Source organism: Simochromis diagramma, unplaced genomic scaffold, assembly GCF_900408965.1.
Source record: "Simochromis diagramma unplaced genomic scaffold, fSimDia1.1 OVJJ01000293.1, whole genome shotgun sequence".
Taxonomy (NCBI): domain Eukaryota; kingdom Metazoa; phylum Chordata; class Actinopteri; order Cichliformes; family Cichlidae; genus Simochromis; species Simochromis diagramma.
This window is the reverse complement of record NW_024386801.1, coordinates 21786879-21800070: the sequence shown is the minus strand read 5'-3', so window position 1 is coordinate 21800070 and position 13192 is coordinate 21786879. Positions and strand designations below refer to the sequence as shown.

The 13192-nt window shown below is 41.7% G+C and overlaps 1 protein-coding gene across 6 annotated transcripts in view; it reads right to left on the bottom strand.

The window, feature by feature from the left end:
- Nucleotides 1–126: 126 nt before the first annotated feature.
- LOC120730261 (suppressor of tumorigenicity 7 protein homolog) overlaps nucleotides 127–13192 on the bottom strand; it is a 56148-nt gene continuing 43082 nt past the window's right edge. For 3 of the 6 annotated variants that reach the window (XM_040026534.1, XM_040026539.1, XM_040026540.1), the window contains 13 exons: nucleotides 12736–12895; nucleotides 11285–11339; nucleotides 10665–10780; nucleotides 10464–10539; nucleotides 8215–8369; nucleotides 7966–8063; nucleotides 7648–7777; nucleotides 6905–6977; nucleotides 6441–6543; nucleotides 5489–5639; nucleotides 5265–5357; nucleotides 4048–4190; nucleotides 127–580 (listed from right to left, as the gene is read on the bottom strand). In XM_040026534.1, coding sequence (XP_039882468.1) covers nucleotides 485–580; nucleotides 4048–4190; nucleotides 5265–5357; nucleotides 5489–5639; nucleotides 6441–6543; nucleotides 6905–6977; nucleotides 7648–7777; nucleotides 7966–8063; nucleotides 8215–8369; nucleotides 10464–10539; nucleotides 10665–10780; nucleotides 11285–11339; nucleotides 12736–12895 — 1449 coding nt within the window. In that variant the 3' untranslated portion in view covers nucleotides 127–484. The remainder of the gene's footprint in view (nucleotides 581–4047; nucleotides 4191–5264; nucleotides 5358–5488; nucleotides 5640–6440; nucleotides 6544–6904; nucleotides 6978–7647; nucleotides 7778–7965; nucleotides 8064–8214; nucleotides 8370–10463; nucleotides 10540–10664; nucleotides 10781–11284; nucleotides 11340–12735; nucleotides 12896–13192) is intronic. The other 3 variants (XM_040026535.1, XM_040026538.1, XM_040026536.1) reach the window with 3 other exon arrangements.

Here is a 13192-nt window from a genome sequence, read left to right as displayed (position 1 = left end):
CAAATATGTGATGGATCCTGCAGAGAAACAAAACCCAGCCGGTTGTATCTGGTGGTGCTGGTATCAAGGTCAGCTGATTTCACAGTATGTGGGACAGCCAGTAAAAACACTGCATTTTTGCAGCAATACACAAAAAGTCCTTTATTGTATTTTTTTCCTTTTCACCTTTTTAATGATGGCAATTGATCATCTCTTTTTGTACAACAAAAGAACAGCTTTAAATGACTGATAACCCAAAGAAATGCAAACATATCAAATAAAGTCAAAACCAATTCTGGGTGTTGTTTAGCATTTTTGTTTCGCGCCTCTCCTCGGATTCCCATCTGCTCTCGGTTTGGTTTGAACTTGGCACAGAGGCGCGTCAGTCTAGTCCACTGCAGTGTTCTGGATTTCAGTTCAGCTGTTTCTGTCCAGATAGAGGTCTGCTCTTGGTGCTGGTCCTGGGTCTGATTCCTGGTCCGGTCGGCCCTTCTGTCGGTCGGGGTCAGATGCGGGTGAGCTGGTGCCAGAGGCTGGATGGCAGGATGCTTTCCACCTTCTCCATGATAAAGTTCAGAGGAGCAAACAGCGTGCTGAGGAACTACAAAGAGAGACAAATACAGTCACACAAACAGAACGTTAACAGGGCAGCCAGCATCTTTTCCCTGAAACACACCACGCTACAGCCACGCTGCATTCTGGCTGCAATGTGGCCACAGGAACTGACTGCATCCAATTCTACCAGATGGAACAAAACGGTATCGGAGACACGCAGCAGTGTATCGAGCCACCACTTTAAGCACTTTTTTTGTTATCTAATAAAAGCAATTTTACATAGGTGCTGCATCCCTCACAGAGCTGTGGTGTGTAGATGGAGTCAGGTTCATACTATCTGATAACACGTCTCCCTGACTGCTGTTTATAAATGGACAACTGATAGCAAGACTCCCTAATTTAATTTATGTTAATATTTGGTTTGCAGACAATGTGATAATTATCTGGATGGTTAATATAAACTTTGAACTGACATTTAAAAAAAACAAAAAAAAAAAAAACATTTTAAAGAGTGCCTAAGCCGGCAGCATAGGGTGGTGGCTGTGTATATCACCTGTACATAAAAGATGAACACTGCTTCTCAATGTTGCAGTACTGTCTAACAGTCAGCAGGGGGCACTCCCTTAACTTGTGACATCAACAAACACTTTCCTGATGACTTCCTGGTTTCAACTGGGGGTTTCAGTACAAGCTGAGCAAAACATGGAGGTAATTTTGTAAAATATGGACCACATTTGATAAAGCAGGGAAAGGTCAGCAGCTGTCGATGGCAGGTCAAACTTTGACAAATAAGAAAAAGGCTGCATAACCGTGTGTCTGAATTATCTGAAGGTTTGGGGGATTGTTCTTTATTTTCAGCTGTGAGAACAAATAAACTTTCCACTTCTGCAGCATGAATCCTCCATCTGTGTACAGTGCAATTCAGGCCTCATTCTCAGATTGGCAGTCTGACAACAACTAGCAAGGAGGAGGTGAGGGGTGATAGGGGCTCCACCTGAGCAGCTCACGGAGGTTCCTACTGTCTTAGATGTCAGATAAAGGTCACGAAGAGGGTTGTTTTTTGTTTTTTTTTTGGGCGGGGGGGGGGGGCAGAAAGAGACTCCACCTGCATGTGTGAGCTGGGCAGCTGGTGGTTTGAGGATTGCTTCACACATCAGATCTCACATCTCCATTTTAGCTTCAAAGAGCACTTCAAAGTAAATGTGTGTAGTAGCGTTTGAACAGTGTGGGCGGCAGGGAGAGACCTGTCCAAGACACCATGTTAGCATGAAGTTTTATTGGTCTAGGGAATCACTGGTGACTTATACGTTTAGCAGCTCTTGTGCTGCTTTTACATTCAGTCACAGTGGGAACCCGACTTATTTACCCAAGCAAGTTGATGTACTGATCATTTCATCTATTCAGATATTAAAATGAATCATTGAACAAATGTGGAATTTAAATATCGATCTATGAGATCAAAAAGTAAACGTAGCCAGTAGCTATGTATTCTCCTTGGAAGCCACCTGTTAAGTTTTTCTGGAGTCAACTTTAGTTGGAAAACATTCCAAAAACTGTTAGAAAGGCCTCATCTGTCCATTCAAGGTTCCCCATAAAACATCAAGTCTGCAGTAACCACCAGCATCTGTGATTAGCATTACTGTGATCTGGTATGTCTTAGTGTTTGAGCAGCATACGTTTTAAAATACTTTTTATTTATGATTTCAATAAATGATTTAAACTAACATAAGCAGGTATGTAATTATTCCTGGTTTCAGACTCACTGATAAATGCATGCAATGTGTTCCTTGCAATGATCTACCTCTCAGCAGGTAGATGGTATCTGCTGATAGTGTCACATCAGGGTGGAGAGATGAGCTCACCCACATTCCAGGGGAGCAGCACAGAGCTGCAGGCTTAAAGGAGGAGGCAGAGGGTGGGCAGCGCCCTCCACTGGCTGCTCATATAAAAGATGGATGTCTGAAGGTTGCTCCAGAACAACAACAATTGGAAAAAAAGTATATGGGGGAAGATGTTTGGCTACTATAGGTGTTTCTATCAGTTGGATCCTGTTGATATTTTCACATAAAAGAGACCGATGAGGTGAGCATGTGAATCAGATGAGGGGCAGAGTAAGTCTGATTCCAGGGTGCTAAGGCTGGCTACTAGGACACTGAACTTCACCTCCCTGGTGGAGTCTGGGGAGGTTGAGAGATACTGGCTCGATATACAGTAGCAGGGATCACCTCAATCCATGGGTGGAATGAGCTCTGTGTAAAAGCGAAGCTGACGATTCACCGGTCAATCGATGTCTCTGCCCTGACCTTTGGTCACAAGCTCTGAATAATGACTGAAATAACAGAAATGAGTTTTCTCTGAAGGGTAGCTGTGTTTAGCTGCAGAGGTTGGGTGAGAAGTTGAGTCATTCAGGAGGAACTTCCTCACCCTGGCCATTTCCTCCAGCTGGATGGATGGATGGGGCAACTGCTGGCAGTGTGTTTGAAACTAGTTGCAAGACAACACTTGTGGAGGAGAGCTCAAAACTGTGAGTAATTCTCCCACGTTTGTGATTAAAAATAGATCCAAGAGAACAGTAAAATGCACATTGTTTTTAGGAGCATGTGCAAATAACACATATAATATGTGAGCATGGTGAAGTTATCACATGTATAGCTGTTGGTGGAGCTGAAGCATGTTTCCTCTGATGGACATGCAAGAGCTGACACCAGAAGTGTGTTACAAACCACATGTGTTTAAAAGCCTGTAAGAGTCATTTGTCATGCTACCTTTTCCAGTGTGGTTTGAAGCGCTCTCTTTTCACTCACAGCTAAAACACAAACTGTCTGTGTGCACAGAAACTGTTTGTTTACTCCATGACCTTTACATCTTTCAGATTTCTACTCGGTTTTGCTGCAGGCTGACAGCCATTGCTGCCCCTTCCTGTCACTGTGATACCTGTAGCACCCAAGGATGAGTCCAAACAGGAACCACAGGGTGTAGTCCACGACGTTTATTTTTATTATTTTGCACATCATATTAAGTTTCATATAATCTACTAATAAATTGTGCTATAATGTCCTAGCTTAAGCTACCAAGCACTACACACAGTCATGGGATTTTTTTTCTCCTCTAGCCAGTACAGTCCTTACCCCATTGGTCCACGACACCCATTTAACCATTGAACTGTGTGACTTCAACAGATTCTTTCTGTTTCTATCTGTGATAAAAGCCTGCATGTCTAACTCACTGTCAAAAAGAATGCAGCCGCTGAGGGTAGCACAAGCAAAAAGGTCAGAAGTCATCCAGTATGTTATTTCACCAGGTAATTTGTTTTTTTTAATGAAAATAAAGCTATGGAGAAAAGGTCAAAGGTCACTGAGTTATTCTCTGAAGACTCTCCACAGAGAAGGACACAGTAATCTGGACATTATCTGTGAAATTCAAGTTTTCTCCTCATTTTTTCCCCCTGTGTGTGTGTGTGTGTGTGTGTGTGTGTGTGTGTGTGTGTGTGTGTGTGTGTGTGTGTACACTTACAGCTTTAGCAAACACTCCCATAAGTTCAGGGAACTGGTGTGTGAGCAGAGCCAGCATGGCAGTGAAGGAGCAGAGACCAGCTGTGAAGAGGATGAAGAAGGGCAGCTCCTTCTTCGGGTAGACCGACACCTCGTGAAACACTGCTTCCACGCAGGACGGACACACAGAAACACAATATTAGTTCAGAGTACGACATTTACACCTCTTACTCCTCAACACAACCTTCACTGGGGGCTGATTTGTTTATTTTCGAAATCAACTGTAACACTCTGTTGTGGTAGACATCCACCAGCATCTTCGAGGATCGCGTCAGTTCTCAGCACTAGATGCTTCATGACTAAGCTACCAAACGCTGCTTATTTTAAGTTTCAAAGGAGCTCATTAAGTGTCCTACGCTTCAACTTTATCCAAGACGTGGCAGCCCTGACACTAAAAATGAAATGTGCACATGTGGTTACGAACCCTTAAAAGGAGCAGACAGTATGGGCATGTACCAGTCAGACTTACAGTCCTCCCATCACATTACAATCGGTATCACAACTCTCCATGATGTTCTCAACCAAATCATTTTTTCTAAAAGCAAAGGTCATCTTTCTGGCTTTTACTGGGCAACTATCAACAAGATGGCAAATTTGAGGGCAGGTATTCTAAAGAAAAACAACGAAGGCAACCTTTTCTGGTGAGGAAGTTTAACAAGGTCAAACATCTCACAAAGTCTAACACATAGCATGCTGTCATGTTTGGCACATTGATTCACAATTTAATTTCTTATTTATGTTCAATTTTAATTAGCTGAAATAAACATGCATGTCTTTTCAGAGACACACACAGACCACTGTGCTGCTTCTCGTGGCTGTAGGCCAGCTCAATCAATGAAGGGTTTGTGAGTGAAGACAGACAAGCTTCTGGGCAGACATCAAGACAACACTCACAATCAACCTCCCACACACGCACACACACACACACGCACACACGCACACACACACTCTGTGAGCCAAATTCTCAAATTAAAGTATAATTTAAAAAAACAAAACAGCTTTTTCAGCACAGATGTTTGACATGAAGCATTTTTTTCTTCAAAGTTTACAAACTCCCAAAATTAAAGGGATTTAAACACAGAAATTTACAACAAGTTCCCTAAAAAATATATATAATATAACATTTTTTGCCCTGACTGCATTACACAGTGTGCGCGTGCATGTCAGAGCGTTTCTTACTGGGTAGCAGCTCTCTGTCTGCCGTCTCTGTACAGATGGGGTAAGGATAGAACAGGTGACCCTTCTCCAGAGGATATGGGATCATTCTGAAAGCTACAAACACACAAAAACACAAACAATTAATAATTAACAACGAGCTCCAGAATCATTCGTGTTCAGAAATAATCACCACTAAAATTTTAATACTGTCAGTTTACAGTATTTGTGTGTTAGCATGTACTTACTGCCCTCCCAGGTGCAGTGCAGAAGGTTGAGTGCCCCCTCCACCCTTTTCCAGTGCTGTAGGTGGAAGAAGGCGTAGGCAATGGCCTCGCTGTCGCCTCTTTTCAGAATGTGTTCTGGAGGAAGAATCAGACTCTTCATCTCAAGCAGGTACTGATGGGAACAAGGAGCAGGAGGAGAGAGGAACAAAGGAAGACAAGGAGAGAGAACAAAGAAGACATCTGAATGAGAAAGAAAATGAATTAAAAGTATCTCAGCATATCCATGAATAAAGTTCAATACTCACATTCAGCCCACAACAAAGCATGACGCAGAGTTACATTATTACAATTCAATGCACCAAGTGTGAACACCAAGCTGTTTGACTGGGGCCAGCATACTTCCTGCTCCAACATCATTCTGAGACGGGGGTTGCTACTAGCTTGTGTTTGCTGTGTGTTTACAGCACTGGATCCTCATTTATGACCTGGGATCACTTTACATGCACATTTATTTATTTATTTTCCCCAGTTATTACATAACACAAGGAACAACGTTTTACATGGACTTGGTCCACCTCTTTTAAGTGAATGTATAAAAGAAAGCACTGGCAGTAGCAAAGGGATCACAGCACCCACCAGAAGTGCCTCATAGGTGAGCTACATTTGGACAAACTGTCAGTAAAGGAAGTCAATCCTGGAAGAGAAGATATGCTCAACATATCCCACTTTAAGATTCATCCCACCAAGCTTAACTTCTCATTATGTATTGCTTGAATTTGGTTCTTGTGTGTTTTTATGTGAATGTTCTTTCGTTTTTTATGCTGCATGTTGTTTTGTGTGACTTACACAGGGGCTACACATGTAAATGAGCAGTTCTGCTATGAGCTGGCATATTTACATCTTTCTTATCGACACATCTCTGTTTAACACAAACAATCTGTGTGCAAGTGTGTGTGTGGTAATCTCAACTCACTTTGGGGACATGAGGATTGAACTCGACCGCTCTGTGGATGGCTTCTACTGCGTTCATCTCTGCTGTGCTCAGCCCTCTCCTGGATGCGGCCTCTGGAGAGAACCTGCACGTGCACGCAGACGGTCGTGATTCTACATCATGAGGTTACTTTGATCCATACCTCTCATGAATAGATATAGTAACAAGCAAGAACCAACATTTTACGAAGTGTTAAAAACAAACTAAATTTAAGCAGCTGCAGCATTTATTATACATGCCACACCCTGAACAATCAGGCAGAAAACTCACTTCTCACAGTAACAGCCCTCAAACCTTGGGGTGTCTCACTCTTTCTACATCATCGCTATTCTCTCATTGATACTGAGCACCTCCCTGGAGCCATTTTCAACCCTATCTTAAACTAAATAGCAGTACAGGAATGTCAGATCCCTGAAGAACTGTATGTGATGAAAAGCAATACTCACTTGTCCGATACCGCCCTGGCTTTGAGCAAGGCTGCTGTGTAGCATATTGTTGCAGATTTAGGTAAGCTAATATCTGTGGAGGAGACAAAAAGACAGACAGAGACAGAAAGGACAGGGTGGAGTTTAATGAATGTGGTAAAAGTTTGGAATTACAGGTAACAGTTCGAGGGGAGGGCTGTATTTAAGAATACTGCAGATGCCCACAGGGGGCTGTGAATGAACTTAATGAGTTTGGGTTTCACGTGTGTTTTGTTATCATATCTTAGACTTTCTCTAAGTGTGATTTGCTCTCTTTTTCCAGTTGTGTCATATAAATATCTATAGACAGGAATAAAAAAGTAGTTTCAGAACATGCTGGGCATCCTCAGATAACCCCATGCATACTTCCTGTGTGCGTCTGTGCTCTAACGAAGGCAGAAAAATGATCTTATAAACAACACCTGGCCAAATGCCTGCAGATGGTGTAACACCTGCTTTACATAATACATCTTAACAGATGCAATTTTTACTTGCAAATAATAATTACATTTTCGCCTGTATGGATTCGGCCCTGCTGTATAAGATATGTGGTCAGAAATGGCCCCACTCTGGCATTTTAGTTGTTAAAATAACTCGGGCTGCTTGAGGAACAACAAACACTCGACAGGGAATGTGGTGTCTGTACTCAGCTACCTTCAAGTAACTAAATACAGCTTTGTTAGTACAGTTACTGAGCTGCTCACAGGTGGCTGAGTGTCGCTCACCGTCATACTTGGCCAGAACGGCCTGGACGTCGGCGTAGTTCTGGAGCTCTAGTAGCGACTCCAGCAGGTTTTCGTGGATGTTGAACATACTGAGGAGAGGGAACTCCTTCATTAACTGGAAAACACACAACTGTTGTTACATGTAATACCAGACAGGGGGAGACACATGCACAATCAGCAGACATGAGCTTTGGGTCATCACTGTATTACCTCAAAATACTCTGTGACTGTTTATAATGAACCCATTCAGAAATGAATGCACAACACTGTGTGTGTTTCGGTTTGTGTGGGTTTTCTTCTGGCAGGTTGTGTACTTACATCTCTCATCATTTTAACTGCTTCTCTTGTTCGGCCGAGCTTTCTGGAGCACATGGCCAGCCTCCTCTTTATATACACCAACACATTGGTGTCTCTTCCTGCAAAAACAGAACTTAGCTCAATCAGATCACACTTACTGTCCTTTTTATTAAAATGCAACAGAGGCTGAGATGGACCAGGACGACCATTCATACTGTCGCTTGATTATTACTGGCTTAGGAAAAATGTTAAAGCATGGATTACACTCACTGTGCTGGGCTTCATATTGTGTACCATGATGTTGGAGCTGTTGGCTGCGGCGGTAGCAGCCCTCTCCAGCTTTTAGCGCCTGTTTAAATAACCGCTCAGCCTCCATGATGGTGGTGGCCTCCTCCTCTGCCAGCAAGATGTACGCCGTTGCACAGCTGTAGATGGGGATGAGAAGAAGTCAGGGAGTAATAACTAACCTGCTGCATAGCCTCTTATACACTCATTAATTCATTTACCGCCTCTCAGCGGGGTTCCTCGTTTGCCGACAAAGCGCAGCTTCTTTGAGACATAAAAATGCTCCTGAGCCTTGTGTGCTTGTCAGCAGCGTCTGACAGATCACTGATCAAAGAAGTTTTCCTCTGAGTCAACCTGCAGTCACGGCCTTGATACAAGCTGGGAGCAACATGTAGTGCTGACACGGTTCCTCTGCACTGTCTTGGTTGTCACAAATGCTCCTAAAAATAAACCTGAATTTCATGAAAAGAACTAAAGCTGCCTTCCTCTGAATGATGGAAGCACCCAGAAGGCCAGACTGTGATGAGAAGCTTCAGATCCACCCTTGACACCAACAAAACCTGCAGTTTACAGTTTTCCAATTTATTACAAACTGATGTGTGTGGACCTAAAAGCAACAGTAGTGTTTGGGACTTGGGGTCTGATTCATGTTTGTGAGCTACTTTTTTGGTAGAAGTTCATAGTATTAGTTTTGCAAAAGCATATTTGGTTGTACGGCATCTAGATGGGATTATGTAAATACTAAATATTAAAAGATACGATCAGCTCTTAGTTTTGATTTTCAGCTTCCTAACTGGAGACAGCATAAAGCCATTATCAGTGATTACAAGTTAGAAAAATATAAAATAAAAATGTATTTTTACTGACATTTCATGGTTTGAGCTAGCAGGCCATTGTGTGCACACCAACACTATTGCTACTCATAATCCTTCTACTTCCTCCCTGTAACTTCATCCTCTTCCCCAAACTGAAATTCAAATTAAAGGGTCACAATTCTGGGCGGGGATCCAGAATCCAACACAGATGCTTGACTGAAAGTGGTCACAGTGAAACTTCCAGGGAGAGATGTATAAATAGCAGCCGCGCTGGAAGCATCACAGTGGTGCCCCAAGACACACTGCTGAAGAGAAGACTGGCCAAACTCAAATCAGATGTAGTACTTATGGTCTGCTCATTTGTTATTATTTTTTATATAAAGGTTCCTTTGATTTCATCTGGTATGTGCACAACATATGTTTGGAACAACCATCAGAAAAGCACCAGTTAAATACAGCTGGTCAAATTGACCAAACTCAATTTGATGATAAGAGATCTAATTTGGAAAATTCTTTTGACTAAATTTCTAGCTCTGATAAATATAGGTAAAATATCAAAAAGCCTTCTGAAGGAATGAAACTGAATTTGTCAAAGTCTTGTCATATGTTCCAAGGATGGCCTGATACATTTCCAACAGAGCAACAGAGCACTGCAGTGCTAAAGATACCCTTCCCCTGCTGCTTTGTTGTTAAATGTATGTAATGTCTCTAACTGATTTCTTCTTTGTTGTGGTTGTATTTATTTAACACTGTCCACGGACATAAAATGAATTTCCAGAAGGATCATAAACTAAATAGAAAGAGAGCGGACCAACAGTCAAATCAGGGGAGATCGGACTGTTGAGCCAATCCTGTTGTTGCAGTTGTAAAGTCAAGGTTAATGAGAGATTCAGTTTCATGGTGTTGATTGTGGTCAAATGTAGGTTGCTGCTTTCTTTGCTAGACCGTATCCTGTTTTCAGTGCTCTGTGTGGATGAGATTAACATACTTATAATTTCTGGAATCAATACTGAGTTGTTAAAAAAATGTAATGTTCTTAAACTGTGTGCATCCACAGTAGAAATACAACTTGTGGAGAAAAAAACCCCTTTTTGAGCGACTTATTAGATTTTACGAGTAATTCTACACATTAGTTTTGTTTTAGTCTTTATTTTCCCTCTTCTGTCTTGTATGATTTAGTTTTATTTCTAGTGGTTTGCCTTTATCAGTCAAACCACTGTGTGTGCCATTCTTGTTTTGTTCTTTTTTAATGACTACTGATATACAGACCATGGCTCTCTCCAAATTCATTCAGACATGGATCTCAGAAAACTGCCTTAATATCTACCAAGATGGCTGCAGAGTAGCTAGACTCTCTTTAAGATTATTAGAATTTGTTTTTATTAACACCTTCAACCCATGACATAATTTTAAACTCACTCTTCAAGCTCGAGAGCTTCATGTGCTGCAGAGATGCGAGCCTGTGGGTTCCTTTCTCTCCACGCCTTCTGCATGACTGCCACCACACAGAGAAACATATTAACATATTAATATGTCAAAGGGGTCACATTACGCCCTCCGCACTTAAATCAAATCACATGGTTATAAACACAGCATATGTATGAATGTGTGTTTGCTTACTGGCATCAGCAGGCCGGAGGTGGTCTGAGTCACAGGTGAAGAAGGTTTGATGATCTTGTGCTGACAGGTTCATGTCATAATATGTCAGCGGCTCTCGACCTGTTACCCAAGTATACCTGGATACCAGCACAGACAGAACGACACACTTTAATAATAAGCTACTGACTGGGACATTTTTGGCAAAACACAGAAAATGAATGACGCGTCTCTGCTAAAGCTCAAACAGAAAACAATTCTGATTGGCGGGTTTATGGCTGAAGAGAAAAACTGGATAATTACAACATGAGGAATCAAAAAGTGGGGGATGACTCAACAGAAGGAACACAGGCAAAGACATCAAAAAGATAACAAAAGAAGAATGGCACATAATAGAGACAGACAAATCAGTAGGGAGAAAGACATAAAAATAAAATCACACAAAGGCACAAGAGAGAAAATAAAGACCAAAACAAATCTGATGACAATCAAGAGGCAGGAAAGTTGACACGAGAAAGACCTGAAAGACTGGAAAAGCAAACAAGAGAAGACACAGATGAGAAAGAACGATGGAAAAGTCAGAGGAAAACTGACTCCAAGTGAGCTGGACTTCAGATGCAGGTTGCTTTGCTGTTGTCACTCACCGGTTATATTCGGCTCCGCGGAATAAATTCAGTGGATTTCTCCATACTTTACATTCTGCAGAAGGGAGACACAAAGAGCACAACAGTAGTGATGAGCGTCAAGGGCAAAGTTGGCACTGAGCTTACTCGGCACACTTCAAAGGGTTCGACTGCGCATTCTGCCATCTCTACCCTGCAGCTCCCTGACTGGCACGTGGATCTATGTGAGAGCATGGCTGACAGAGGAAAGGCCTTCTAACTCTAACTGAATTTTGAGTTATGCAAAGCTCCTCTTGTAGAGTTTAAGAATAAAAAAAATTAAGCTGGAAATCAGAATAAGGAGCTCACTTAAATTATTTGATTGCCTTTTTTAAAGAAGATGCATAAAACATCCATGAAAACCCAACACACATCGCAAAACTCATACTCTATTACTAACGACTTAAACAGAGAAAATTATTTCTTATGTGTTTATTCACTGATTTTTGTACTAACTGAATAACAAACTGTCCTGCCTAAACAAACAAACAAACAAACAAACAAAAGCCTCTCACTGACAATAAAACCGAATTTCAAAGTCAAATTAGAAATAAATCAATACTACACGCACAACATTCACGCTTTACCACATTCAATTCCAGAACCATGACTAATCAATCACGGGTCTTCACTGAAAACCGTCTATGACAAAGACAAATATTAAGCTGCGACATCCATCTCTGAATTGAGCTGAGAGATTTTCACAGAGCAGATTATTAGCCAGCAAACGGAGGATTAGTACACTTGAGCACACATAATCCTATTTCACTCAAAGTTGTTTGGCTGAAAACAAAAGCGGCTGCATCACGTCTCCACAAAGAGTTCAACGACCGAACGCTCGAAAACACGCTGTTAAACTGACTGGGTGAGCTCATTTAACCAAACTGTCACTGCAACTCGTATTTGGTTCTGATTCTTTAATAGACAGAGGCTGTCTGGACTAAAGCAGGCTGGGACTCATGCTGCATTATGTATATGCTTATGTAGCATAAACGTTTTCCCTTATCACTGGCAAAGGAACCAAGGGAATTATTCAGCAGAGACATTTTCCTCTTTTGAAATGAAAGACTTCACAGACGAGCAAATATACATTCAACAGATTAACCAAGATCAAAGCATCACTAATGGAGAAGTCAAGACGCTCACACAGCTCACTCTGGCTGTGGAAGATGCTTCTAGACAAGCTTTAATTTCTTAGACTGCCTTGTACTGCTTACAGTTCTAACAGTACATTTATTTAAAGAATTGTATTTTTCCAGATCTTAATGCATCTACAAACAAATCCATTTTCTGCTGTTTTTCCAGGTTAGTGGAGCAGCAGTCTAAGCAGACGCATCCAGGCATCCCTCTCCTCCAACCCGCTCTTTCGGTGGGAGACCGAGTCACCTTTTTGCAATCTTTTTCTATAAGCAGATCACAAATGTAGCTCTTACCAGACACACTTTGCCGACTGGAGTCAGCCTCCCCATTACTGGCGTTTGAGTTACTGGGAGAGCTGCTGTCCACTCCTCCCAGCAGGGGGCGCAGGTGGCTCACAGACACCTGCTCTATGAAGGAGGTCCCATATTTTCTGAAATACCACCACTCGAAGATCTGAAAGAAAGAAAGACAGAAAGAAACTCATTCACTTAACTGCTCATTCAATGAAGATGATACATTCAAGTGTTCACATTTTTTGTGCACATTCTTCTTAAATTAGCACCACTTAAAATAATTCTCTCTTTAACCTGCTTAAAATGGGAGTAAATCTACTTTCAATGCCAGCCACACAATTTTTAATCAGAACAAAGTAAAGACAATTACTAGCTAGTAAAGCTGAGACCTCCAGCAGCTAGCTTAAATAGTCGCTATTCTCCATCTGTTTTAACACATCTTTATTACTGTAATCTG